Source organism: Culicoides brevitarsis, chromosome 2 (genome assembly GCF_036172545.1).
Source record: "Culicoides brevitarsis isolate CSIRO-B50_1 chromosome 2, AGI_CSIRO_Cbre_v1, whole genome shotgun sequence".
NCBI classification, from domain to species: Eukaryota; Metazoa; Arthropoda; class Insecta; order Diptera; family Ceratopogonidae; genus Culicoides; species Culicoides brevitarsis.
Window position 1 is genome coordinate 13,074,354 of NC_087086.1, and position 27,543 is coordinate 13,101,896.

Here is a 27,543-nt window from a genome sequence, read left to right on the forward strand (position 1 = left end):
TATTTAAATTTGATTTCAGCAATTCAAATAAAAAATTTAAAATAATTTTTCACAAAAAAAAAATTTTAAAAAATTAAATTTTAAAATTTGAAAAATAAGTTCAGATTTGCAAAAATTTTATTTTTTTAAATATTTTTAAAATTTTATTTAAAAATTAAGGCCGTTCCAAATTTTTTAATAAATGTCCAAAATTTTTTTTTTCAAATTTTTGAAATAAAATAATAAATTTTATTTTTTTTTTAATTTTTTAATTATTTTTTTTATTTAAAATTGATTTAAAAATTTTTTAAAAATTTTAAAAAAAAAAAATTTTTTCCGATTTTTTTGTCAAAAATTTTTTTTTTTATAATTGAAAAATTTTTTGATACAAAATTTTAAAAAAGTAAGGAAATAATTTGAATATTTTTTTTTTATTTTGCCCCATTGGATTTTCGACTTTTGAAATCGAATTTTGAAAAAGTTCAAAAAATTTTGGAGCGGCCTAAAAATAAAAAATAAAAAAATTTCGAAAAATAAATTTTTGCATTAAATAATTATTTTTAAAGAAGAAATTTCAATAAAATTTATTAAATACATAAAATTAAAAATTATTTTTTAAAAATCATTTTAATAAAATTTAAATAATTTTGAATTTTTTTTTTGACTAAATTTATTTTTTTTTGATATTTTTTTTTTTTCATAATATTTTTTAAATATTTTTTAAATGTTTTTTAAATATTTTTTTAAGTAAAAATACAAAAATAAATTAAAAATCTTAATTTTTTTATTATAACAATAATTTCATCTGTTTACAGTAAATAGTAAAAATAATTTAAAAATAATAAAAAATTTTTAAATAATAAAAATAAAAATTATTAAAAAATTAAAGAAGAATTTTAATAAAATTTAAATAAAATTTGAGTTTTTAAATTATAAATATTCAAAAAATAAATTTAAAAAAATTGCTAAAAAAAAGTTTTTTGAATGCCGAAAAATACATGTATCAACGCCATTTTGAATACATTTACCAAAACCCGAATACGACATAGGGTACGCTGTCACCGAGGGTATTTTCGCTAGCATCGTGTGGAGTCGGTAAGTTTACCTCATTTTACAAAATTCCAAATAAATCCCATAAATAACGCACAAAAGTCCCCAAAAATATCACAAAAATGTAGCACAAGCCTCACTTTACCCAAATTCAATGGTAGTTTTCCCGCAAAAATGTTAGTTTTTTCGAAATTCAGTGTTTAAAAGTGCGGAATATTAGCGTGGCTTTTCTTCATACATACGTCTCCATGACACTTGTATGCCGCTACGCTTGTGCTATATTTAGTGCGGTGCTTATTTCGTCACATAAAGCAACATTTTTCTTATCTCTTTCGTTTTCGTTTCTCTAGATTTCCGGTAAAAATAGAAATTTCTTGGTAAAAAGTTGAAAAAACACACAAAACCGACACAAAATGGCAGACAATGACGATCTTTTAGACTATGAAGACGAGGAACAGACGGAACAAGCCGTTGCTGAGTCCACAGATCAGCCCAAGAAGGATGTTAAGGGTACCTATGTCTCCATTCACAGCTCCGGTTTTCGTGATTTCTTGTTGAAACCGGAAATTTTGCGGGCGATCGTCGATTGTGGGTTCGAGCATCCGTCAGAAGGTGAGTTTTTGATAATTTTTTTGTGTTTTTTTCGGCTTGAATGATGACAAAACTTAGATAGGGACAACTTATTGCTTCCAAAAGAGGCATGAAGACTATCACCAGCTACTCCTGATTCGAAAATTTCATAAAAAATAATTTTTTTCAAAGAATTTTTGTTAATTTTGACTTTTTTTTCGATTTACAGTGCAACACGAGTGCATTCCGCAAGCCGTCCTTGGCATGGATATTCTGTGTCAAGCGAAATCCGGTATGGGAAAGACTGCGGTCTTTGTGTTGGCGACGCTGCAACAACTGGAGCCCACGGAGAATCACACGTATGTGCTCGTCATGTGTCACACGCGTGAATTAGCATTCCAAATCAGCAAGGAGTACGAACGTTTCTCCAAATACATGCCCAACATCAAGGTTGGCGTCTTTTTCGGCGGCATGCCCATCCAAAAGGACGAGGAACAGTTGAAAGCTACCACGCCGCATATCGTTGTCGGAACACCGGGTCGCGTCTTGGCACTCATCAAGAACAAGAAACTCAATTTGAAACATTTGAAGCACTTTATCTTGGACGAGTGCGACAAAATGCTTGAACAATTAGGTAAGAATCGATTTTTTTTGTTGAATTTTTTTGACTTGACGGACTTTTAGTGATGAGAATTAAGCTTTCATTAGTAGATAGGGACATATGACACCCCTAAGAAGGTGACTCGATGATTAATGAAGCAACTTTTCTGACAAAAATTATAAAAAAAAAGACTAAAAACTTAAAAATTTTCGAAAAAAATATTAATTTTTGAATTTTTTTACAGATATGCGTCGCGACGTTCAAGAAATTTTCCGCAATACACCACACAGCAAGCAAGTTATGATGTTCTCCGCTACTTTAAGCAAGGAAATTCGTCCGGTTTGCAAGAAATTCATGCAAGATGTTAGTACCAAATATCTATACAATACATTAAGTAATGATTCCGTTGTTGATGTAATTCAGACATGGCGTAGGTGGGAAATGTTTTGAGAAAAAAAAAAGTTTTGAAAATATGGAAAAATGCAAAAATGGATCAAATTTCGGATCCACGAGTCAAATCGCGTCTCGTTAGGGAAAAAAATGAAAAAGTTCGTTGGGGTGAGGGCAAAAATGGGTGGGAAGGGTTGTTGTTACACCAAAAAGTTGTCTTCGTACGACGATTGGAACGTCAAAAAAAACAATTTTGTGGCAACGAAAGGACTCTTCGGAGACCACGGTGATGCCCTTGTCAAACCTAACCTAAACTTCGGTGGCAATTTCCGCAAAGGATTAGCACGTGAAAGCAGCACCAAACCTGTCTCGTGGATGGATTTGAGGTCATCGAGCCTGTCCAGCATCGTACATGGGCAGCAATCGTATGTACAAAACAAAAATCAAACACAAACAGTACAAAAACTTTAATTTCCACTGACTGTAGAACGAACATTTTCCACTCGTCGCGTTTTTTGAGTTCCCTGTCCCCGTCAAAGTCCTTAAAGGAATTGCATGAAATGGTGTCTGATGCCGTTTGAAGTCCATGGAACCTAAGGAGAGAGAGAAAAAATGAACTGCAACCACCGAGGGATACATGAAAAAGTCAAAAATTACCTGAAAATTAACCAGAAAGTTCCTGAAAAGATAAAATCATCGAAATTCAACTATTGAAAGTAGCTGAAAATTACCTGGAATGGTCTAAAAATTGATTTTGAAGCAGAATTGTTGATTGAAAATGACAGCAGAAAAAAATTTGGTCACCAGTTGAATGCAAATTTACTGAAAATCGTTAAATTCTGAGAATTTTTGGTTCGAAAATCGTCTCAAAAGGAGAAAATTCATCAAAATTTGTCGTTATTTGAAGCTGAAATGGAAAAAAATCAACGATCCAGTTCCTGAAACGAAAAAAAAGTCACGTGATCAGCAAGTCATCGAATCAGACATTCACATGCAATTCATTTATGGAATCTCAAAAGCCCCTTCTCTCAAAAAAGTTCTTTGTCGTTAGCATGTCTTTCGTTTCTGCCTTTTATTTTTTACTTACTTTCGATTTTTTTGCCATTAATTTTCATCCTAACAGCCCATGGAGGTGTACGTTGACGACGAAACCAAGTTGACATTGCACGGCTTGCAACAACATTACGTCAAGTTGAAGGAAAATGAGAAAAATAAAAAATTATTTGAACTTTTGGATGTCTTGGAGTTCAATCAGGTAAGGTTTTAATCGATTTTTAGCGTAAAAAAATTAAAAATTTTTTTTAAAAAATTTAATTTCAGGTCGTAATTTTCGTGAAATCAGTGCAACGTTGCATGGCACTCGCGCAACTCTTGACGGAACAAAATTTCCCCGCGATCGGCATTCATCGTGGCATGTTGCAGGAGGAGCGTTTGAGTCGTTACCAGCAATTTAAGGATTTCCAAAAGCGTATTTTGGTGGCGACAAATTTGTTTGGGCGCGGCATGGATATCGAGCGTGTCAATATTGTGTTCAACTACGACATGCCCGAGGACTCGGATACGTATTTGCATCGGGTAGCGCGTGCCGGGCGTTTCGGTACCAAAGGTTTGGCCATTACCTTCGTGTCGGACGAGGGCGACGCAAAAGTATTGAACGAGGTGCAGGATCGATTTGACGTCAATATCACAGAATTACCCGACGAAATTGATTTGTCGTCATACATCGAGGGACGATAAGAAGCCGATTGCCGCACGCAGAGGAAACTCATCTGACACTTGGATGGCATTAAATTAAGACTTTCATAATTTTAACTTTTAAGTTTCTTTCTCACACAAAAAACTAAAAATCACGAAAATTATGGTTTTCGGTTAACACATTCATACAATAAGATCTATATTGTAACATTTTGCTCTATTAAGTATTCTGACTTTAAGGTTTTTTTTAAATATTGTATTGAATCCGAAGTTTACAAATAAAATAACGAGTAGTATTTACTGTGAAAATTTACTTTTTCTTATTTTATTCTTTAATTTTTTACCGCATTTATTCAAAAATCGATAAGATTTGAATGGAAATCATCTTCAGAACGAATATTTATTCAATTTTAGCTTTGAAATCCAAAATATCGAGGAGATTTTTGCTCCTCATATGATAAAATCGTTGTTTTTTTTATTTTTCAAAAATCGAAGATATGCAAAATTATCTTCAGAATGAATATTTATTCAATTTTAGCTTTGAAATCGATTAAATATGGGTTGAAACTTTGAAATCTCCTCATATGATTAAATCGAGGAGATGGGAAATTGAATGAATATTTATTCAATTTTGAAATCTATTAAATTTGGGTTGAAACGTGAAAAAAAAAACGGTTTTTGCTCCTCATATGATAAAATCGTTGTTTTTTTTATTTCTTCAAAAATCGAGGAGATATGCATGGAAATTATCTTCAGAATGAATATTTATTCAATTTTGGCTTTGAAATCTATTAAATTTGGGTTGAAACTTGACTTGAGAAAAAACAACGGTTTTTGCTCCTCATATGATAAAATCGTTGTTTTTTTTATTTCTTCAAAAATCGAGGAGATATGCATGGAAATTATCTTCAGAATGAATATTTATTCAATTTTGGCTTTGAAATCTATTAAATTTGGGTTGAAACTTGACTTGAGAAAAAACAACGATTTTTGCTCCTCATATGATAAAATCGTTGTTTTTTTTTATTTCTTCAAAAATCGAGGAGATATGCATGGAAATTATCTTCAGAATGAATATTTATTCAATTTTGGCTTTGAAATCTATTAAATTTGGGCTGAAACGTGGCTTGAGAAAAAAAAGGCAACTGAGAAAAACTCGAACATTTCAAACTAATCAAAGAAAAGAAAAATTTCCTTCAAAATTTAATTGCATGAAAAGAGGCTTGGGAACACTTAAGAATAACTTTTTTTTAATTTTAATTTTTTTTCTCATATAATTTATTTAAACTATCAATTTATTAATTTATCTTAATAAAAAACTTTGAAAATTGTTCCTAAACAGTCCTTGGTTTTTTTTAAGGTCTTTACTTCGTGTTCTTGCTTTAAATAAATAAATTAATTGTTGCACGTGACGTCATTCTTACTCCGAATTTCTCCAAAAAGAAATGAACAAACACGATCAGCGAGGAACGCTAACACTGTATCAGCGATCAATACAAACACGAGAATCTTACGGAACTAAAAAAAATAAATTTCATGTATTTTTGTTTGAAAAAATTTTTAAATTTAACTCACATCTTCTGGAAATTCGATGATTTCGAAGGTTTGCAGCAAATCGGGAACGATTCCAAGTGCAAGGCATAATACTACGGTGCTTGATGTGAGAATTGAGTACAAAAGCAAGCGATTTTCTCGTAAACTTTCCATGAATGGATGACCCTGAAAAAGGATTTTTTTGTAAAAATATTTGTAAATTTGTAGGAAATATGAAACTTACTTTGTAGTTGACGGCGAATGTTGACACTTGTAAAGCCATGCAAATGATGTAAACGGTGCTGTTGACGATATTTGGAGCAAATTCCTCTTTTTCATCAGGTGCCATATCTACATTAAGTTTGACTTTTCCTTCACTGTAACGAGATTTAATGGAAATTTAATTAGGATTTTTTTTTTGAAAATTTATAAAAAGGTAAAAATTATTTTAAACTTTTTGTTTTATATATTTTTTAATATCTATGATTTAAATAAAAATTATTTAAAATTATATGTCAAATTTGACATAAAATTAAATTTTTAATAAAATAAAATTTTTAACAATTTTTTAAGAAATTAGAAAAGTAAATTTGGAATATCTCAAACAAAAAAATGATTTTCATAATTCATAAAAAAATATAATTTAACAAATTATCAAAATATATATATATTTATATTCATAAAAATTTTCAAAATAGAAAAAAATTGTTCAAAATAGAGGAAAAAATTAAAATTTTTAAATTTAATTTTTAGGTACCTAAATTATTTGCACAAAAAAATTATATTTTGAATGCGAGAAATCTTTTTAAATTACACAAAAATTTATTAATTCCTCTAATTTTTTACCAATAAAAACATTTTAAATTTTAAAAAATTTGAGGAATTAAAAGAGACTTTTTATCTGTATAACTTTAATTATTAATAAAATTATTAATAAAATATTAAAATATTAATTTTAAAATTAATTAAATAATAATTAATTAATTAATTAAATAATTAATAAATAATAAAAATTAATAAATAAATTAAATTAAATAATAATAATTTAAAATAAATAAATAATATTAAAATATAAAATATTAAAATATTTTTTTTAAATGGGCAAGAGAAAAGATTTTTCTATTAAAAAAAATAAAATAATAATATAAATTAAAAAAAAATTAATTAAAATAAAATTAATAAAAATATTAAATAAAAATAAATAAAAAATTAAAATTAATTAAATTATTAAAAAATTAATTAAAAAAATAAATGAATCCATTCTCAAATTCAATAATAAATTTTTTTTTCTTTAATTTAAATTTTCAAGAAATATTATTTTCACTGAAGAATCTTTAAAAATTTTCTGTTTAAAATAATTCTTCACCAAAATTTTTATTTTAAAAAAAATTAAAGACTTACCGTGGCGGCGCTCTCAAGTTCGCTTCATGCACGAGATAGATCAAGGCCGTAAAATGCACCGCAAACTGCGTCAAAATCGTCGTAATCGTATACCAATTAAAAATATTCGGCAACGGCGCTTGTTTCGACAGCACTTTCAGCGGTTTCGATCTCGTAATGAACAGAAAACACGCCGCAATCAACAATCCTTGCAACGTCGCCTGCGTATCGCTGAATTTAATTCCATCAATGTACAACACGGACTGACAATACGCCGAAATTAGCGCATTTAACGCTAAAATTTTAAACATTTGCAATGTGGTAACGAGCGTACAGCGTCCCTGCTTGATAATATGATTCACGCACGTGATGGACGACAATTTACTCGTAAATGGCGCCGCAATACTCGCATCTCCCAACTTGACAATCTGAATTTGCTCCTCGTCGAGTTGCTGCAACGCTTTCTGGAGTTTATCTTGTTGCGCTTTGAGGTTTTCGCGATGTTTGAGGATTTGTCGTTCGCGCGGCGACAAGTTTGCCTGAGCTGCCAATGCCGCAGCCGGGGTTTCATCGTCTTTTTTCTTCTCCTTTTCCTCTTTTTTCTTCTCGGATGGGTGTTTAAGGGGCGCATTGCTCAAAATTGAGACCCCGACATGGGCGTGCTTGAGTGCGCCAACGTCATTTGTGCCATCGCCACACATCAAAGTATAAAATCCGAGTTGCTTGAGTGTTGTGATGACAAATTCCTTTTGTTTTGGAGCAAATCTCGCGAAAACCGTGACATACGGCAGGATTTTCATCAAATAATCGTGATGATTGGTATTTAAATACTGCAAACCGTCGCCCGTGACACACAAATCGTAAGTTTTGACAAATTCCTTCGTATTTTCCTTATCATTGATCTCAATTTTCATATCTGCCTTGATCGTTTCCCAGCTGTAACTTTCCTCATTCGATGTCAGAACCAAAAGTTGCTTTTTCCTCACAAATCTGAGCTCCTTGGCGACATGACATGCGGTCAATGGATTGTCTCCGGTGATCATAACTACTTTATGAGACGCCCCCATAATTTCTTTGACGACAGCTTTCGAATCCGGCTTCAAAGGACACGAAATAATGACAAAACCCGCAAAAGTCAAGTCCTTTTCGACATCTTCCCGCTTGAGATTTCGCTGTGCTTGATGGTCCAAGGGCCCAAAATCGCGAATCCCTAATGCCAAAACACGAGCTCCTCTCCGCGAATATTCCAAATATGTCGTTTCATAGTCTTTGGGGACTTCTTTCAACATTTTCATCAAAATTTCGGGCGCTCCTTTGACGGTCCCCACGAAATTTGTCTCGTTCGAGTATGGAGTGTTGTATGCCGCAAGCACTGACATCCTCTTAAGTGCCGATGAAAAGTGAAATCTTTGATGAATTCGGAGCGGTTTGAATTTTCCGCGTTTTGGAACGACCGAATCTTGCTTCGTTAAGGTCCAATCGATCGCTGTCAGTGTTGCTTTTTCCAAGGGATCGCCAACGAGACCGTCATCGAGCTGCGCCAGCGAATGACAAGTAGCGAGAACTTGAATTGCGGTCTCTGGGGCTTCAGAAATTGTCATTAAAGCACAATCTTTCTTCAATCCGGCAACGCCTTCGACAACTAAATTGTCGCTCGTAAGTGTTCCGGTCTTATCGAAGCAACAAATTTGCACTTTTCCGGCAAATGGGATGCGAAAAGGTTCCGTGCAGAAGACAAACAGCTTCGAAAGTTGCAATAACGAGGTGTTAACGGCTAATGACAGCTCGATGGGTAGATCCGGTGGGATAATTGAGGTAAGTATGAGCGTACATTCGAGGAAAAGTTTGTATTTGTTGCGTTCCGGGTCCTCCGTGCCCTTGATCCAGACGTAAATTGCAGCAGAAAGTGCGAAAATGAGCAGAAACAGGATAAAAGCGAAGGTTTCTGCGTTATTTTCTGTCACTCGCTTCACTCCGAAGAGAATTGTTCGCATCAGTTTGCCTTGTGACGTGTTAAAACCCGTTCGGAGGACGTATCCAATGCATCCGTTGTCCGGTGCACGCATCGCTCCCTTGCTCGGAGGTGTATGTTGCACGACTTTGGTACCGCCGAACAGCACAAAAAGTTTTCCTTCCGCTTCGGGATCCAATTCGCGCGATAAATCGTCCGTATTTTCCAAGGATTCTTTCATTTGGGGCACAGATTCGCCCGTTAACATGCTCTCGTCGACAATACAACTCCCCCGTAGCAGAACAACGTCACACGGTACCAAAGCATCGTTCGCGGAACGAGTGATGGAAATTAAATCGCCGGGCACGAGCAAGTCTGACATGATGGGACGCCATTTGCGATTGCGAAAAACACTGATGGAGTACGGTTTGTTGCCCATTTTACGGATTTCAGCCATATTTCGGAGTTGTTGCTGCACCAAAGTGCATTCGAAGACAATCAGCATGCAAAGCGTGAAGAGTGAGTAGTACCAATATTCGTCCAAGCACCACAAACCGACGGAAAATATTTGAAAAACGAAGAAGGGGGCAGTGGCGCGTTCGATAAAGAGTTCAATGAACTCGGGAACGACCATTTCCATTTTGTTGTTGCCGAGAGTTCGTTCTGCGATTTCAACTTCTTTCTCATCTTCGTGTCCTTTGGCGTTGTAATATTTCTCCAGAGGTTCGTTTATGGGGAAGTCTACTCCGCGAAATTGTTTTTTGTCGGCATCCCAGGTGTATTTTAACTTTTGGAAGATGAACCAATAAATATTTTTTCCATCGATGACGGAGCGTTTGACACGAACAAGCTCTGATGATCCGTTGTTTGGGGTGGGAACGACTTTTGCGATTGTTTGGGGATCAGGTTCTTTCACCTAAAAAACAAAAAAATAAATATTTTTTTTTAAAATAAAATTTGAATTCAATTTAAATAAAAATAAACAAAATTTGAAAAAAATAAATTAATAAATTAAGGTAATAAATTTTTTTAATTAAATAAATAAAAAAATTAAATTTAATTTAATTAAATAAATTAATTTTAATTATTTTTTTGATAAACATTTTTAAATTGAATTTTTGAAAATTTAAACTATTTTTTTAAAAATAAAAAAAATAAATAAAATTTTAAAAATTAAATTTTTACATTTTAATTTATAATTAAAAATTTCGACTAGAATTAAATTCATTAATTATTTAATAAATCAAAAATATTTTTTTAAATAACATTAAATTCATAATTTCAATAATAAAAATATTCAATTAAATTTAAATTGATTTGGTAATGAATTTAAATTATTTTAATTTTAAAAATTAATTTACCAAATTTTATTTTCAAATTAAATTCATTATTTTTTTTCGGTATTTAAAAATTTTTAATTATTTTTAGAAATAAAATTATTATAAAAAATAAAAATTCATTCTTCAAATAAAAATTATTAATAAAATTTAAAAATAAGTAAATTAATTTTTAAATCAAATTTATTTAAATTTAGTAATTTTTTAAGAAATAAATTTAAATAAAATTATAAAAATTAAAATCAAATAATTCTTCAAATAAAAAAATAAAATTTAAATTTTAAAAAATTATTTAATTAAAATTAAATTAATTTGGAATTTATTTAGGTAATGAATTAATAATCAAAATATTTTTTAAAAAATTAAAAGAATTAATATACCATTAATTTTTTGGTATTTTATAAATTTAATTATTTTTATAAATAAAATTATTAAAAATAAAATTCATTCTTTAAATAAAAATTATAAAAATTATTTAAAAATTATTTTTTAAATAAAATTTTGGGAAAATAATTTAATTTTTGATTTAAATTAATTTAATTAATTTTGTGAAATTAATTTCTCATAAAAAATATTAAAATTACTTTTTTTTAGTAAAATAATAAAAAAAATCATCTCTCACCCTCCGGCAATTCAGAAAAGTATTAATATGAACACTCCAATAGCAGCAAAGGCATAAGAGCACTTCCAAACATCCCGTGGCAGCGAGTGACACGAGACCAGCTTCGTAAAATTCCTCAAACCCGTAGACGAAGAACCAAATGTAAAAAAGTCCTCCGATCGCAAAAAGGAATGGCGATAGTGTCGCTTGAAATGCCAAGTGGTTCAATTTGTGCAGCGTCACGTACTGAATTAGTTCATCGAGTCGTGGATCCTCTTTTCGTCTAGCGACTCCCATTTTTCTTTTGATTTTTTAATTTTTAGCGGAATGTCACGAGAAATGCCGTGTAAAATTACCACCCGTACTACTTTTTTTTCAGACAAAACGACACGAAAGCCGCATCTGATGACGACAATTAAGGTTCTGCGAGAGAGTCAACGACGTTCGGCGTGTTGAATGGCACGAGCATCTACCGGGAAAGGGATTTAAATGCACGTTTTCCAGATAATTCAGATGAAAATGTGAAAATGGAAAATTTTTTGTCCTCTTGTTTATCTGAGCTGGCAACACTGAGGCCTGGAGAATATTTCGTGTGTGTTTGTTTGGCACACGTCAGAGTGTGAGTAATAGGGATGTCAAGTGATTTTTCTAATGAAATTTTAAAATTTTTAAAAAATTAAAAAAAAAGTTTGGAAAAATTGGTTTGAAAAATTAAATGAAAATATTTCTTGATCACAATGGAGTAAAAATATTTAAAAATTTTTATCAAAAAAAAAAAATCATATAATTTTTTGTATGAATAAAAATTAAAATAAAATATGTTTGAGTTAAAAAAAATATATTTTTTTAAATTTCTTTCGAAGTGTTAAAAATCTAAAAATTATTTTAATTTACTTTAAAAAATTACAAAAAAAAAAATATTTATTAATTAAATTAATATTGTGGCAAAATTATTTTTCTTTAAAAAAAAAACTTATATTTTTCAAACAGAATTTTCAAACATAAAATGAAAGTTGAAAAAACTTTGACTTAATTTTCATTTAAAGGTTAAATTTCTTAAAAAGTGTTAAAAAATTTTTTTCCTTAAACTTTAATTCCAAATAAGTCAAAATTAAAAAAAAAATCATTTTTCAAACATTTTTTGAAAAAAAAATTAAAGATTGAAAGTTTGAATTTGACCTAATTTTTCTTTTAAAAAACTTAAAACTTAAGTTAAAATTATTATGTTTTAAAATTTCCTGAAAACATTTAAAAAAACATTTTTTTTTGCAAAATTAAAAACAAAAATTTAAAATTTTCACATATTTAATCATAATTTTTTTAAAATTTAAAAATTAAATATATAAAAAAAAATTATTAAAAAAATTTAAAAAAAAAAATTAAAAAAAAAAATTTAAAAAAAAATTAAAAAAAAAATTAAAAAAAAATAAAACAAAAAATTTAGAATTAAAATATCGCTTTTGACATCTCTAAAAAAACTCCAACGGTAATAATTTTGTATTATTTCTCATACAAAATCTATAAAAATTCCATTATTTTTCAAATAAAAATTACAAAAATTGTCAAAAAATTATTTTTAACATCAAAAGAATCAAATTAAATCAAAAATTCACTTAAAATATGAAAAATATTGAAAAAAATTCAAATATCTTTTGAATATTTTACTAATACACATACTTGACATCCCTACCACATTCCAACAGCCAATCACGCGTGAGTTCAGGTGTGTTGTACGAGCCACTTTTTCAGTATTGTAAAAACAACAACACATCGAGGCGAGTTAGTCCGCAACTCCAAGGCATTTTTACTCGTATTTCGTGCCTTAAAATCCCGAAAAATCCCAAAAATATTCCCTAAAATTCACGTAAATCGTGTTAGTGTTGTGAAAAAAATCAAAATCTGTAAAAATTCGTTGAAAAATCGAAAAACAAGAAATGTCTGAAGCAATTTAATTAACTTCTTCTTGTTGGATATACTACACGTCGTGCATGGTAAGTAATTTAAGCACTTTTGGAGCAACTTCCGACGGCGTGCACGGCAACGGTGCAATGACTTGACACACAAATTGACGAGTTATTTGTTGTTATTACGACAACTTCCTTCCAAAATCGCTCGTCAGCGAATATTTTTCTTTTTATGTTGTGACGTGAAGAAGTGACCATTGGTCGATATGACGATAATGCGTCTTAGAGCGCATTAATTATGTATTTCCGAGTTTTTCTTCGTCTTCTTCTCGTAACGGGAACGAATGTACGGACGTGCAAAGAGTAAAGACCCCCTGATCGGCTTTTGTTATTCAAATTTCCATTCATCCGTAGAGAGAAGAAAAAACCATAATTGACTTATGTTTGACTGGGAATTCGGGACGGAACAATAGATCGACATCCTGGCACATTTACAACAAAAAATAAAAAAATCTAATTCCTATTCTCTCATTTTCCTGTTTCTTGTCTCTCGCAGCAGCAATCACATCGTAGGTAACAAATTACTTCCTGAAAAAATCGAAAAAAAGATGAAATCAAGAGTCGAAGAAGCAACAAATCCATCCAAAAGCACGAGAATGTTCAAAAAATTCGGACATGGTATCGTACTGACGCCCCGAAATTTGTCCGCCGCCCCAAAAGAAGATGAAGTCAATCACTACAACTTGTCGACGGGCGTCGTAACGACACATCCATCCACGTACCACGCGGCATCTTCGCTGAAAACGACACCACCGATCATTCCAGACACCCTCAAGCCCGATACGCCATCAAAACTGCGCCAATTGCTGCCCATTCTGCTATGCGTCATCTCCTTCGCCACCGTCATGAGCATTCTCATTGTCTACATCGACACGACAGGTAAGTGGAATTTCATATCTCCAACGTTCGAAAGAATTTTTTCGTCGGAATGACTCGCAGGCAATTAAAAAACTATTAAAATGTTGTGTTAACCTTTTTCTCCCGTATGGAGCGAGAGAGCATATGTCACAGCATCTGCTGGAAACACACAAAGTAACACATTTTCTTCATAAAAATTGTTTAAAATTACACAAAACCCGAAAAAAAAAAATTGAGAGATTACGTTCGTACGAGACGAAAATTTTTGTGGGCGTCTTAAGTACGACGAAGAACGACGCACGGCACGCTCATTCACTAACAAAAAAAAAATTAAAAATACCGATTCTACCTGCGCTGCGCTCTTCTGGAAGTATGTTTGTTTGTCGATGCACTGCCAGATGTGAATTACGGCGAAAAAGGAAACGAAAATAACATGCACGTCTCGACATCGACGACCGAGAGATGATCTAGAAAATAAACACAAAAGATAGAGCGAAAGGCAGGTACAATTTTTGAAAATGTTTTCAATTTTTTCAACTTCTTAATTTTTTAGAAATTCAGAAATTTTTAAAAAGTTTAAAAATTTTCAATTTTTAGTTATTTTTGAATAATTTTTTTCAAAAAACTTAAAAATTTCCGTTTTTAATCTAATTTTTGGAAAAATTCTCAGGTTTTTAAGAAAATTTATTTATAGAGTTTTTACTTTTGAAAAGTACTCAGTTTCAAAATAATTGTAAGAAATTATTTTTTCCATGAATTTTTGAATATTCTATTTTTTGAAGCTATTTAATAGTATTAAGTACTTATAAAAAGTGTAAATTTGATAATTTTTTAGAATTTTTATGATTGAATATATTTTTCATTTACATAATTTTAAATAAAAAAAAATTAATTTTTACAAAAAAAATAAGAATTTTCGGCCAATTTTATTAAAATATTGAATAAAAATAGATTTAAAATAGATTCACAATTTTTTTTTTCAAAATTATTTTTTGATTGAATTATTTACTTAAATATACTTTTTATGTTTACTGTTATTGAATAATTTTTAATTAAAAAAAATTAATTTTCAAATTCTTGCAAAATTTAAGAATTTTTGAGCCAATTAGAGCAAAATAAAAAAAAAATATAAAAATTAAATTTTCTGTCAACTTCAGTTATGAATTGAATTTTAAAATTAAATTATGAAAAAATATTTAATTTAAAAATTAATTAAATTAATATTCTTCATTTAATTAAAAAAATTTAAAATTCTTTAAAAATTTCGCCTATTTTACTTTAAAAATTAAAATAATTTTAAAATTAAATTATAAATTATTTATTATTTTAAAATTTTTAAAGGAATATCTTGAATTATTTTACATTATTTTCATTAAATTTTAAAATTTTTCAGATAAAATTTAAAAAAATATGAATTTTTCTGAATTTTTTAAAATTTCTCAATTTTAAATTTATTTTTTTATAAAAAATGACCAAAAACTACCTTTCATAATTTCCGAAAAAAAATAAAGAAGGTAAAAATCGAAAACATTTTTAATAATTGTACCGTCCTAAAAACTAAGAAGTTTCTGTCCACACGACGAACGTACGACTCACGTATGTAATCCGATACCCGCTTTCCAAATGCATCCTGCATTCGATATGTTTCCAGAAAAAATCACATTTGATCGCATTTTTGACCTGTCTGAACTCTGAATTTCTAATAAGAATTGCAGACAGACAACAGATGATCAAATTCTTACGTTTGGGATGGATTATGTTAAATTACTTATTTACACTGAATCATCCATCGCAACGTTCTTCGTTTCTTTTGTGTGTTGATTGAAAAAAAAAGTAAAAAAAAAAAATTAAACAAAAAAGATCGAAGCAATGAAGAAGAAAAAAAGGATGATCCATAAATTTATTGAAGTGTGACATGTGCTTTGTTTGCTTCACTCTCCAACAACTGCTGTCTGCAATTTTTTAACAAAGAAATTACTCATTACCAGCATTTTTTATTTTTTTTTTGTTGCAGAGATCCGACACCAGCAATTCCGATTAAACATGACACGGGACTACGATCTGCTGGGTGTGCAACAAGATAACCCCTCGCTCATTGCGTACATCCGTGAAGTGCATATGAAAAAGTACCCAAACATGGTGACGAACTTCCTTGCCACTTCGGGACCTGCAGAGCATTTGAACTTTACGAATTCGCATGAACTCACGCCGAAACTAGCGAGCGATATTGCGTCATTAGTCGGAAATAAGCAAAAAGGAGTTTTCTTCCAATCACTCACCGGATCGAGTGGACCGATGATGACAGCGCCATGGCTTGCCGAGACACTCGGATGGACCGGATATATCGTCGAGCCAGATCCACGGAAGTATTTTGCGTTGCGCAAAGATAATGCGCGACGAAACGGCGTGCAAGTCATCCATGCGTGTCTCAGTCCTACCGGATATCCCAAAGAGGTGCGTTTTGCCAAATGGAAAACAAACATGACCCGAGTGTCGAATTTCATGACTTTTTTTTTTTTTTTTAGGTAACGTTGCATCATGAGGACTTGAATGACGTTAAAATTACGAGTGTAACGGATGAGGAGGATTGGTTCCATTCTCGTGTCAAATGTTTCCCGCTCTATACGCTGCTGCTTGCCGTGAATCACACACAAATTGATGTCTTGAGTCTCGGGTGTCAAGGACAGGAATTGGAGGTACGTTGAATTTTTTTTCTTTAAAAGTCCTTTTTTATTCAAAACTGAAGATCCAACTGGAAAAATAAATTTTTTATCAAAATAGGCTATTTTCGATATTTTTAGTGAATTTATTTTAATTTTTTTTTAATTTTTCTATTTTTTTTTTAATTTTTATATTTTTTAATTTTTTTTTAAATTTTTCTATTTTTTTTAAATTTTAGTATTTTTTTTTTATTTTTTTCTATTTTATTATTGAATTTGTTTTGAAAAAAAAAAAAACAATTGAATTTCAAAATTTTTTTTTTTATTTTTTTTAAATCAAAATTTTTCAAATTTTTAAAAAATTTAATTTCATTTTTTAATTATTTTATTATAAAATTTATTTTTTTTTAATTTTTATATATTTTTTTTATTTTGTAAAAATTTGTCAAAAATTTAATCTAAAAATTATTATTTTTACAGATTCTCCAAACAATTCCATGGAACAAAGTACAAATCAACGTAATTTCCCTGCATCTCAGTCACAACTTTGATCACTTCGAGATGGAAACGGCCTTTTACACCAAGCGACTGATCAACTTTATGCGTAGCCGTTTCTACAAACTGGCAACGCAAGTATCCCACAATCTCATTTTCACGAAAATTGGTTCCGCGCGGAATCTGTAATATTAATTTAGCGTAATTCGAGTAATTTATTAGGTCATTAAGGTCAAAACTCAATTATGTGTGAATGGAATTGTCATTCACACATTTATACATATATATTTTTTTATTACGAGACATTTATCGGGCGTATGTCTGTTTCGCGTCATTATCGTCTTCGCATGTGAAAACTTAAAGTTTTCATCGCAAAAAAAAACTATTCGTGTATGAATGATGAATGAATGTTTGAGATTTTTTTTTTGTTTGAATGTAATTTTCAAAAAGTTTTTAAGAGTTAACTTTATGTTTTGTGGTATTTTTTGTTATAATACAAAGGAAGTATTGCTCCTCATCATTTGTACACAAAAAACGAAAAAAAAAATCATTATTGCTCATATTTTTTTGAAAACTTTTTTTTTTTGCTAAAATATTATTAAGAAGAAAAAAGTTTCCAATTTTTGTAATTATTGAGAAAAAATCAACAAATTTTCGTATAAAATACTGTAAATGCTAAATTTATGTTAATTTTTAGTGTTAAGAGTTATGTTTAAGAGAAGAGAAAAAAAAAACAAAAAAAAAGTAAAAACCAGTAGTTTTATGAAAGTATTTATTAAAATTTAGTATTATAGAAGTAACTCAAAAAAGCAATATATTCCGTTAGATAAAGAAGAATTTTTGCTCACTTCAATATTGCTTGACTTCAATTACATTCCCAACGCGAAACTAAAATAGAATCAAACACCAATATTTTAAGTAAGAAATAGTAGATAGTGAAAGAATTAAACAAGAATCTTGCCTTAACATGACAATTTTTTTTAAAAAAATATTAATCATGCGATTGCTCATGATTATATTTATAGAAGTTAAGTTAGTAAGCAGAAGCTTCTTGCGAACAAAAAAAAAGTATTCTAATCAAAAAAAATATTTATTAGGAAAAAAGCAGCTGATCGAAAGACTTATTAGTTGGAGATGATTTTTTTTTTAAATGAAACATTTATAATTTAAAAGTTCAGAAAATGAGATTTTAGAAAGCTCTACGTGTAATTTATTAAGCAATTCAGAGATATTAAAGTTAAAAATTATATAAAAAAAATAAAAATGTGTTTTAATAAATTTTAGGCTGTTCGAAGTTTTTGCAAAGTTTTTTTCTAATACAAATTTTTTTGGGGGAGGAGGCAGTAGATGAGCAAATGAATATGTAAGAGTAAGTATCTTTGCAAGATATTTTTTGTCAAAAGTGTTTGATTTCAGATCTTTGAATTAATTTTTGAAAATATAATTAAGGTAAACCTACTTTCCATGTATCTATGTTGAATCGTAAAACAGAGCATAGTTTTTTTTGTGAAAGTAATAAGAGAGTAAACAAAGGTTGACGAGCTGGATAAAAGTTTCTGTTTTAATCTGAACAGTTGTTTCGTGTTCTAGAAAGTGGAAGCATTAATGCTCTTAATAAAAAGCAGGTCAATATTTGCTTATGGTCATGAACTTCAACCTCGTCAATTTGTTGATCTTCTCCATTTTGTAAAACATGTCGGCATATGCGTTAAAATTCTATGGCGCCCAGTCACTTTTTCATTGAATTGCGAAGAACAGTCTCTCAGACAAGTAAGTAAGTAATATGCTGATGATTTCGTTGGTTGTATCTAGATCAGGTGAACATGATTATGTATTAAGAGGCATAAGAAATAATATATCGTCTTATAAGGAACCATCTTGTACCTTTAATTCTGTCTTTTTATCAAATCGATATGCAATGATATTTACCTAATAATAGATTTTTTTTCAAAATTCTAAATTAATTCTAAAATTTTATAAAAAAAACTTGAGTTTGTGAGTTTTTGAAAAAAATTGTTTTTGACATTACATATTGAAATTGAAAAAAAAATTTTTTTGACGATATTTTGCAAATAAATAATCAAAATTTTAAGACACTCGTTAATAACTCAAAATTAATTAGATTTTTCTTTAATTGAAATGTTACAAAAAAAAAAACATAAGTTCATGGGGTAAGAATTTTCGTAAGTATAAAACTTTTTAATTCGTTGTAACAGCCTAATTTTTCTTCATTTGAATTTTATTTGTTATTTGTCATTTTATTTGTTTTTATTTTTAGTTTCATAATTTTTTAATTCAATCCTTATTCAATTGTAGCAATTTCCCGAATCTGCTTAATTTTAGTGACCAATCTAATATCCATTCCCGCACTAATTTGCAAATATTTATCACTTGGAGCTCTCAAGAGCGTTACTGTCTGTTGTAAATTCGTTCCCAAGGACAATCCTAATTCCTCAAATACACTTCCCAAATACTCAATGTCTGTAGCGAGTTGTTTCACGCCACTTTTTGACAAAATGGTCAACGCTGAAATCTGTTCTTGGTACAATGCACAACATTCGTCGGCAATGAGGGACAACAGGATATCCGCACTATTTGCATCTTTGCCGTATTTCGTGTCAGAGAGTTCTAAAGATGTTTTTAAGGCATCTGATTGTGAAATAAGCAAAGGTTCTAAATGCTGTGGCAATGTGAGAATGTATTGACCAATTAGAGTGATATACTCGAGAGGAACGAAACTATAATCTGGCAAATCGGAAGTTGCGTTAGATTGATTGAACAAATCTTGGGTGCTGACTTGCTTGAGATGACCTTCAATTGGAGCAAAAATGATTGCAAGGAGGGTGTCATGAATTTCTCCACATAAAGGTTGAAGATTTTCCAAAACTGATGGAAAGAGGGAACGTTTGTTGTTTTCTTTAATGACTTGGAGCAATCGACGAAAGTCTTTTTCCTCACGTTTTGTCGTGATTTGATATCGAAAAGTGCGGTTTGCAGTTAAATCTTCATCCAAAGCAAGAACTGCACTTTCAATTTTGTTCTCGATGTCCTCGAGATGCAATTTTAGTTCGCCAACTAATTTCATCAAAGAGATGCAAATTTGCAAGGAACTCCAATCTTGTTGTTCGAGTTGATTTGAACGACTTATCTCAATTTGTTTCTGAGCCTTACGATATTTCTCCAAATAAGCCTTGAAAATGTCATTCAATATTGTCACCAAAGTTCCAATTGCACAATTTTGTGTTATTTCTTCACATCGTTTGATTGCCTCATCCATCCAAAAGATCACTTTAGCATTTGCTGAGCTGCTATTGTGAGTTAACGATAAATTTGCTACATTTTGAGCCAATGTATTTTGTTCCAAATCCAAATATTGTCCCATGAACGACGAAAAATACCCAAAAATAGCTTTTGACAATGATGGTTCTTGCAAAATTGATTTTCCCTCGAGTTGTGATTGTAACATTTGACTAAAGTGAACATTGGCGGCAGAAACTTCTCTCAAAACTTGCAACTTTTCGTTCGAACGTTTCAAAGCTGCTTGAATTGCTGTTTCGCGACTCGGCTGTAACGACACTAACAACTCAGAAATTGTGTAAACAGCTTGATCTGGATCCGAAAACACGCTATTGCACCATTTTGCTTGTTTCTGACAATTTTCCAGCAGCAAATCGTAGAAATCTCGCAAAAATCTATCGGAATTTGAGTTTTCTGCAAGCTCCAAGATCTCAGCCCATTGTCGTTGCAAGTTACTTTTCTGCACGGAGCGATAATAGTGCTTTAATTGCTTCGAACGATCCATACTATCGAAAATTTTTACATATTTTTTCGCGTCATCGAGATTTCCACTTGTGAAACTCTGAACAACAGGAATGCTCGCCAAGGCTTCTAACCGATTTTTGAAGTCTTCCACTTGTTGCGTTCTTTCTACTTGCCCAGGAAGGGATTTTTGCGCAATTAACGACTGTTGCAAAGCCATCAATTTATCACAGGCAGTCGTAATGTCATTTCGCTCAAGCAAATCTTCGAGTTCGGTCGTCAAGGCACCCCACGAATCAGATTCTTGCAATCCTTGTTTGGCAATTTGCAATTGTGTCTTCAAGTTATCCAAGTATTCCAAGCGATCGATGCCGCTGGAGGTTTCTTCTTGCACTGCTGCGATCTCTCGTTCGACCTCGGAGATGCTGGATTTTAAGGTAACAGCTTGTCCTTGCAAATTTTGGACGTCTTTCATGATCGAAGGTAAGCTATACAGAATTTCTTGACTTGTATCTTCGATTTTTTCGTTGACTTGCTGCACATAAAGCTGTAATTTGCTGACCAAAGATGTGACGGTGGCTTCTTTGCTTTGCTGATCTGCGGATTTGTCGGTGAAAATCTTGTTTACCCAATCAGTGGCGGAGAATTCGACGTTTGAGAAGTCAGAAACGTCCTGTGGAAGGTAAGAATTGTTTTAAATTTGAACAAAAATTATTAAAAGTTAGTTCATACCATCTTGATTACGTGTCGTTTTCAGACAAAATTCAAATTTTGATGAAATTCAAAGAAGTTACGGACTGTCAATTGCGGATTTGGTAAGTTACTGCCTTTAATTGGTACAAATTATCTTCTAAATGTTTTTAGCGAACGTATTTTCAATGATTTTCAATTAATTTTAGCGAATTTTTGAATTTGTTTACATTAATCGTGACTGAATGTCATGCGAAATACATAGTGACATGTGCCTCAAGATGAAATCCATAGTGACGAGAGTGCAATATGAATCCCTATGCCGTTATTTGCTAAATAATACCGAAAACAGCCTAAAATTTTATTTTCAGTTCTGGACCGAAAACAGCCTAAAAATCATCTAAAAAAATACCGAAAACAGCCTAAAATTTTATTTTCAGCTCTGGACCGAAAACAGCCTAAAAATCAGCTAAAAAATACCGAAAACAGCCTAAAAATCAGCTAAAAAATACCGAAAACAACCTAAAATTTTATTTTCAGCTTTGGACCGAAAACAGCCTAAAAATCAGCTAAAAAATACCGAAAACAGCCTAAAATTTTATTTTCAGCTCTGGACCGAAAACAGCCTAAAAATCATCTAAAAAAATACCGAAAACAGCCTAAAAATCAGCTAAAAAATACCGAAAACAGCCTAAAATTTTATTTTTAGCTCTGGACCGAAAACAGCCTAAAAATCATCTAAAAAAATACCGAAAACAGCCTAAAAAATCAGCTAAAAAATACCGAAAACAGCCTAAAATTTTATTTTCAGCTCTGGAGTGCACACATTTAATCAACTTTAAATTTCATTTAAGAAATCTCGTTAAAGATACTCAAAAAAATATAAATTTTTAGCCCCGAAAGCTAATGAACATGCTTTGAACTTTCTCGAAAATCCTCATTAAAAAATAATTCAAACCTCTCAACTTCACTCTGTGCGTAAATCAACAAAACTCCCCTTCACAAATAATTAATTCGCTAAAATCATGCATTTTTAATGAGTCACGACACGTTTTCCGCCACAATACGATTAATTAGCATTACAATTGACTTTGGCTAAGCCCTGGGTAAATTATAATTTATTCATAATCCGTTCTATAAATAAACCTCTACTCTACACCCTCTGTCATCCGCAAATAAATCGCTATATGCTGCATATTTGGCGTAAAGCGTTGTTTTCAACCTGCCTCAACCTACATAGGAAAAATTTTTCACACACACACAGCAGCATTTGCAAAGGAATTTCATTCATCAAAAAATTTTCCTACACTCCTCCACAGGTGCGAAACGTTTCCCCAGATCCGTATCGCTACGAGCTAAAAGGTCATGACGTTCAAGTCAAGGCACTTTTAGTATAAACTCTTCTTCTTTTTTTTTATATATTAGCTGATTCGTGTAATTTAGCTCACGGCTACTTTCTTGTAATGCGAGATATGTCTCGAGAAATAAATGTTTTACGGGAAAACATTAAAGTTGATGTAATTCTGTTATCATTGTAACATCATCGCACGATTTTACAGAATTTTTCATAAGAGATTTCAATTTGAGCGTATTTTTCATGAAAATTTGTAACGTTGGTTTAAAGGGAATGTTTTACAACGGAGGTTCCCCAAAAGGCTAAAAATATTATCAATGAAACTTACACGCTCAGCATTGCGTGGGATGACGTAAAAACAGCTTTTAGTCTGTGTAGATACAAACAGGCAGCGAACGGAGGAAATTATTATCAACATAATCACGAAACTCGAAGAAAAAGACGTCAATGGATGGATTGCGAGTGTATTTGTGTTGAAAAAACAGAAAAAGTCCCGTTTGCATGTGTTTGTGTGTTAAACTCCTGTACAAAATAAGGTCGAAAATGCGCATGACTGATTTTCCGCGTAAGACGATACGGGTATCACTTTTGCCGTATGGGCATGGGGCTCTGTGACGTTATTGATCGAAATGTGTGTGTACGGAGCTTTTCACCAAATGTCGTGCGCTCCCACGCTCCCATTCGCAACCGTACACACGTTGAGGCAGTTGTGTGGATGACAAAAAAAAAAGAATTTTCATCTGTCCATTCGCCGAGGAGCTGTGCAGTCGGAGTCACCGAATTTGGCGGAGCATTAGCACTCCAGCAGCAGACAGAAAAAGACAAACCTCCACATCAGACAGGAGTGATTAAATGTAAAAGTGCAAAAATAACGGGAAAGATTTTCACATCTTTCCCGATGAAATATTTTTTCATAAATCCAGTGAAAAAATAACCCACAAAAATTGAAAAAAAAAGTACAAAAGAAAGAAGAAACAGAAACACATCAACCGAACGACTTAGAGTGCTTATAATATTTTTTTAGTTGTCGAGTTTAGTTCCATTCAATTCCTCAGTTTTCTTTTCCATTAACTTCACTTTTCTTCTGACATTGGATTAAAAATCTAACATCTGGTAAGTTCCTTTCCTTTCCTCCTTGAATGTACAAAAAATGTTCTGTGCATGTGCGAGCGACAGGTAGTTTGTAACCTTTCTGCGTAGTAACACATACCTGAGTCCTTACGAACAATATGTTAGCCAATTATCGTTCATTTTGTGCTTTTATCGCTTTGAAACCCACAAAGTCTCCTTTTAAAAGTTTAATTTCAAACAAAAAAATTCCCAAAAACAAAAGGAAAATTGTGACCTTTGACTTTTTTCCTTCAATTATGGCGACGAAATATTTTCCTCACCAACCTTTTGTGTCTACGGGCGACACACTTGTACGTGTGTGTTAAAAGGCAAAAAGACCTCGACCATATGGAAACGTACACGCGAAGGGAAAATATTGTTTTGCGACCTGTTGGATTTATTTACGGCACAAAAAACGATTATTTTATGGGCACCAAAAAAAAAAATGTCGTGAGAGCTCTTAAGCTTATTATTAAGTGCTGATGTTACATAAGAAAATTTTTGCCGTTGAATAAAAAATTACATTTTTAGGGTATTAATTTAGGGTTTTTATCAATTTTCATGTTTCTTGCTTTTTTTCAACCCAAAATTGTTCAAATTTCAAACCCAAATTTATTTTAATTCAAATTATGTTGTGAAACCCGACTTTTCGTGCTGTGTAAAATGTAATTTTCCATTAAATTTTGACATTTATTAACGTTCCATAGTAAGACAGCGACATGAATTCCTGCATGAATTGGAACATTTTGTCGTTACTACATGTTGTCAAATTAATATTCATGTTTTTCCGTAAGACGATCAACTTGTTAGGATGTCATTTTGGTGAAGTTTATGCCGTGGGCGCATTAAAGTTTATCTCATAATTTTTTAAAAAATAAAAAATTTTAATGAAAAATAATTTTTGCACTTTTAGGTCATTTAATGTTTTTAAAAATGTAAAATTTTTAAATATTTCTAATGAAAAAGATTTTTAAAAATTTATAAAAAAAAAATTTATGAAAGAACTTTGATGGTTTAAAAATTTGCATTTTTGATAGACATTTTAATTAATTAAAATATTTTATGGGCTTGAAAAAGTTTTAAAAAAAATCTAAATAAAAAAAATAAAAAAAAATAAAAAATAATTAAAAAATAAAATTAAATTAAAAAATTAGTTAATAAAAAAATTAAATAATAAAAAATAAAATAAAACTCAAAATATAAATAATTAAAAAAATTAATTAATTAAAAATAAAAAAAATAAATATTTTTTTTAACAGCTGTCTCAACTGTTAAAAAAAATATTTATTTTTTTTATTTTTTAAAAAACTTAAATTAATTTTTAATTTTGTATTAAAAAAAAATATTTTTTTTTCACTCAATTCTCGAATTTTCCCAAAGAAATTTTTTTCCATACCACAAAAAGATGGAGACGCCCATCCATTCTCACCATACGCTAATATTCCGTTCAAAACTTGACAAGCAGCGACTTTGCCTAATTTTTATTAATATTCATCGCAGCATTTCCCATAAATACTCTGCCTGTTTACGAAATAAATAATTAAATTTTCTTGCAGATTATTTCACTTTAGTCACTCAAACTTAGTTATTTTATCCCATAAACCGCACTAAACTACGATAAATAAATGATATAACGCCTAAATATTTGCATGACTTAATTAATTTATGTCGACGTCTTTTTTTTATCGTCATAGTAACGAAAATTTTTTTCTTTTTTTTTTGCAGCTTCGGCAAGATAAACAGACGAAATCGATCCATATGTCATCGTTTATATTGATTAATTTATCAGTTACAACAAATATTTGCAGTAATAATCACAGCGAAGAGGTTCGCAAGAAAAAACAGCAGAAGAAGTAGAAACACGAAAAAAAAGTAAAAATCAACAAAAAAAAATCAAGACAAATTTAGAGACATTATCTCTGAGTACAGATAATGTCAATAATTGACATTGCATCATTATGTAGAATTTGGAAGACATTTTTACTCGGCTTTGGTCTTTTAACTTTTCTTAGTAAAAAAACTGTCTATGTCGCAGAAGCTGAAGGGAACATTGGTAAGTAATTTATTTTCATTTCTTTAACTTTTTCTTTTCCACTGAAAAATTATTCTGCTTTGTTTGCGCTGATTTTTATTTGTGTTTGAGGCAGTGGCGGATAAAAGTGAAAAATTAAAGGATTATTTAAATCTTTGATTGAATTCTTTTTTTTTTAATAAATTTATCAAATTTTTACTTAAATTTTTCCATATAAAAACAATAAAAAATAAGAATTAAATTTTAAAATTACAAAAAAAAAATAATTAAAATAAATTAAATAATTTATTAATTTTTAATTAAATAATTAAATTAAAATAAAATTTATTTTTTAAAAATTGAAAATTATTTAAATTAAATGTTGAATTAAAAAAAAAAGAAAAAAAAATTTTTTTTTTTTAATTTTTTTATTAAAATTAAACTTAAATAAAAAAATAAGTCAATAATAATCTTAAAAATTTCAATTTAAAATTCATAAAAAATTTGTTGAGAAAAATTATAAAATAAAATGATAAAATTATTATCGTTATTTTATACTTTAAAAAAATTAAAAGATATTAATTTTAGCAAAAATAAAAAAAATTAAAGTTTTAATATTTTTTTTATATTTTTCCGATTATTTGATTTATTTTTAAATTCAATTTAATTAAATTTTAAATTAAATATTTTTTAATAAAAAAATTAAAAATATTGAAAAATTTTAAAACATAAAAGTTCAAAAAATAAAATTATTTTCATTTTTTTTTTTGTTTTGGAGAGAAAAATACCAAATCTATTGCTAACCACTCCTTAAAATTTAATTTTTCACGCCACTGTCCGTAACACAAAACGTGACTATACCACTGCAATCTACGATCCTTGAGAGGAAAATCCTTGACTTCGTCCTTCTGAACTCCCTTGTGTCACAAACAAACAACCAGACGTCTCCATCGCTACGAAAAATTTATTTTTCCATATGGCAATTTTTTTTTATTTATTTATTTTATTTTTTTAATAATAATAAATAATAATATTATTATTAATATAATTCAGTCTGATGACACGCCCACGGCAACAATTATTCGAATTTTCATGACTTTTCACGTTAATTTTTGTCACAACGCCATATCTTCGCCTCTAGCTGAAATTCACACAACTTGTTGCGTTCGTTGCAAAAATCTTTCTCATTAATTATATCCGAGCAAATGTCAAGAGACCAAAAATGAAAGATAATCTTTTATTGATCATTCATGTATTAAATATCATTTTTTATTTCGGGTGTTAGTAAATAATTTTTTTTCGTCGTCGTCGTATACGCATGTCTGTCAGGTGCTTCTCTGCTCTGGAAATACACTGTAATAAAATAATAAATAAAATTTGATTATGATATGAAAAAAAATGTTAAACGACACAAAAAAGTATTGATCGATTTTTTACTATCGTGGTTGTAATAAAAAAAAATAGATAAAGTTGGTTGCAGAACGACGATGGATGGAGTTATCATCATAAATGATTGGCAATTAATGGTTTTTATTAGTTCTATTTTTAATATGCG

At 30.3% G+C, this 27,543-nt stretch overlaps 4 protein-coding genes across 6 annotated transcripts; 2 read left to right on the top strand and 2 right to left on the bottom strand.

The window, feature by feature from the left end:
* Nucleotides 1–1,011: 1,011 nt before the first annotated feature.
* Nucleotides 1,012–4,438, top strand: LOC134832365 (ATP-dependent RNA helicase WM6). The gene is made up of 6 exons (XM_063846359.1): nucleotides 1,012–1,074; nucleotides 1,380–1,641; nucleotides 1,829–2,233; nucleotides 2,445–2,563; nucleotides 3,714–3,845; nucleotides 3,911–4,438. The coding sequence occupies exons 2-6, from the start codon at nucleotides 1,443–1,445 to the stop codon at nucleotides 4,325–4,327; spliced, it is 1,272 nt and encodes a 423-aa protein (XP_063702429.1). The 5' UTR covers nucleotides 1,012–1,074; nucleotides 1,380–1,442; the 3' UTR covers nucleotides 4,328–4,438.
* Nucleotides 4,439–5,540: 1,102 nt separating this feature from the next.
* LOC134830891 (endoplasmic reticulum transmembrane helix translocase-like) lies at nucleotides 5,541–11,642 on the bottom strand. Its single transcript, XM_063844502.1, has 5 exons — nucleotides 11,109–11,642; nucleotides 7,220–10,065; nucleotides 6,063–6,195; nucleotides 5,861–6,004; nucleotides 5,541–5,803 (listed from the first exon to the last, which is right to left on the bottom strand). The coding sequence occupies exons 1-5, from the start codon at nucleotides 11,382–11,384 to the stop codon at nucleotides 5,681–5,683; spliced, it is 3,522 nt and encodes a 1,173-aa protein (XP_063700572.1). The 5' UTR covers nucleotides 11,385–11,642; the 3' UTR covers nucleotides 5,541–5,680.
* Nucleotides 11,643–12,851: 1,209 nt separating this feature from the next.
* LOC134830643 (protein Star) lies at nucleotides 12,852–17,617 on the top strand. Of its 3 annotated transcripts, none has more exons than XM_063844192.1 (5): nucleotides 12,852–13,082; nucleotides 13,551–13,930; nucleotides 15,924–16,363; nucleotides 16,435–16,605; nucleotides 17,050–17,617. In XM_063844192.1, exons 2-5 carry the CDS (start codon nucleotides 13,600–13,602, stop codon nucleotides 17,251–17,253), a joined length of 1,146 nt encoding a protein of 381 aa, XP_063700262.1. In that variant the 5' UTR covers nucleotides 12,852–13,082; nucleotides 13,551–13,599; the 3' UTR covers nucleotides 17,254–17,617. The 3 variants fall into 3 exon arrangements, with proteins under 3 accessions (XP_063700262.1, XP_063700260.1, XP_063700261.1); XM_063844190.1 differs by having other exon boundaries at nucleotides 12,852–13,078; nucleotides 13,548–13,930; XM_063844191.1 differs by having other exon boundaries at nucleotides 12,852–13,078.
* A 1,622-nt stretch (nucleotides 17,618–19,239) lies between these two features.
* Nucleotides 19,240–21,725, bottom strand: LOC134831061 (conserved oligomeric Golgi complex subunit 7-like). Its single transcript, XM_063844703.1, has 2 exons — nucleotides 21,556–21,725; nucleotides 19,240–21,496 (listed from the first exon to the last, which is right to left on the bottom strand). The coding sequence occupies exons 1-2, from the start codon at nucleotides 21,556–21,558 to the stop codon at nucleotides 19,367–19,369; spliced, it is 2,133 nt and encodes a 710-aa protein (XP_063700773.1). The 5' UTR covers nucleotides 21,559–21,725; the 3' UTR covers nucleotides 19,240–19,366.
* Nucleotides 21,726–27,543: the final 5,818 nt, after the last annotated feature.

What these genes read in the sequence shown, in the direction of transcription:
- LOC134832365 (XM_063846359.1), top strand. Translation starts at nt 1,443, where the DNA reads ATGGCAGACAATGACGATCTTTTAGACTATGAAGACGAGGAACAGACG. An exon ending in GCAAGAAATTCATGCAAGAT is followed by an intron (nt 2,564 to 3,713) that starts GTTAGTACCAAA and finishes TCATCCTAACAG; the next exon opens with CCCATGGAGGTGTACGTTGA. An exon ending in ATGTCTTGGAGTTCAATCAG is followed by an intron (nt 3,846 to 3,910) that starts GTAAGGTTTTAA and finishes ATTTAATTTCAG; the next exon opens with GTCGTAATTTTCGTGAAATC.
- LOC134830891 (XM_063844502.1), bottom strand. Translation starts at nt 11,384, where the DNA reads ATGGGAGTCGCTAGACGAAAAGAGGATCCACGACTCGATGAACTAATT. An exon ending in CATTCGCCGTCAACTACAAA is followed by an intron (nt 6,005 to 6,062) that starts GTAAGTTTCATA and finishes ATCCTTTTTCAG; the next exon opens with GGTCATCCATTCATGGAAAG. An exon ending in TCATCGAATTTCCAGAAGAT is followed by an intron (nt 5,804 to 5,860) that starts GTGAGTTAAATT and finishes TATTTTTTTTAG; the next exon opens with TTCCGTAAGATTCTCGTGTT.
- LOC134830643 (XM_063844192.1), top strand. Translation starts at nt 13,600, where the DNA reads ATGAAATCAAGAGTCGAAGAAGCAACAAATCCATCCAAAAGCACGAGA. An exon ending in TGTCTACATCGACACGACAG is followed by an intron (nt 13,931 to 15,923) that starts GTAAGTGGAATT and finishes TTTTTGTTGCAG; the next exon opens with AGATCCGACACCAGCAATTC. An exon ending in CTACCGGATATCCCAAAGAG is followed by an intron (nt 16,364 to 16,434) that starts GTGCGTTTTGCC and finishes TTTTTTTTTTAG; the next exon opens with GTAACGTTGCATCATGAGGA.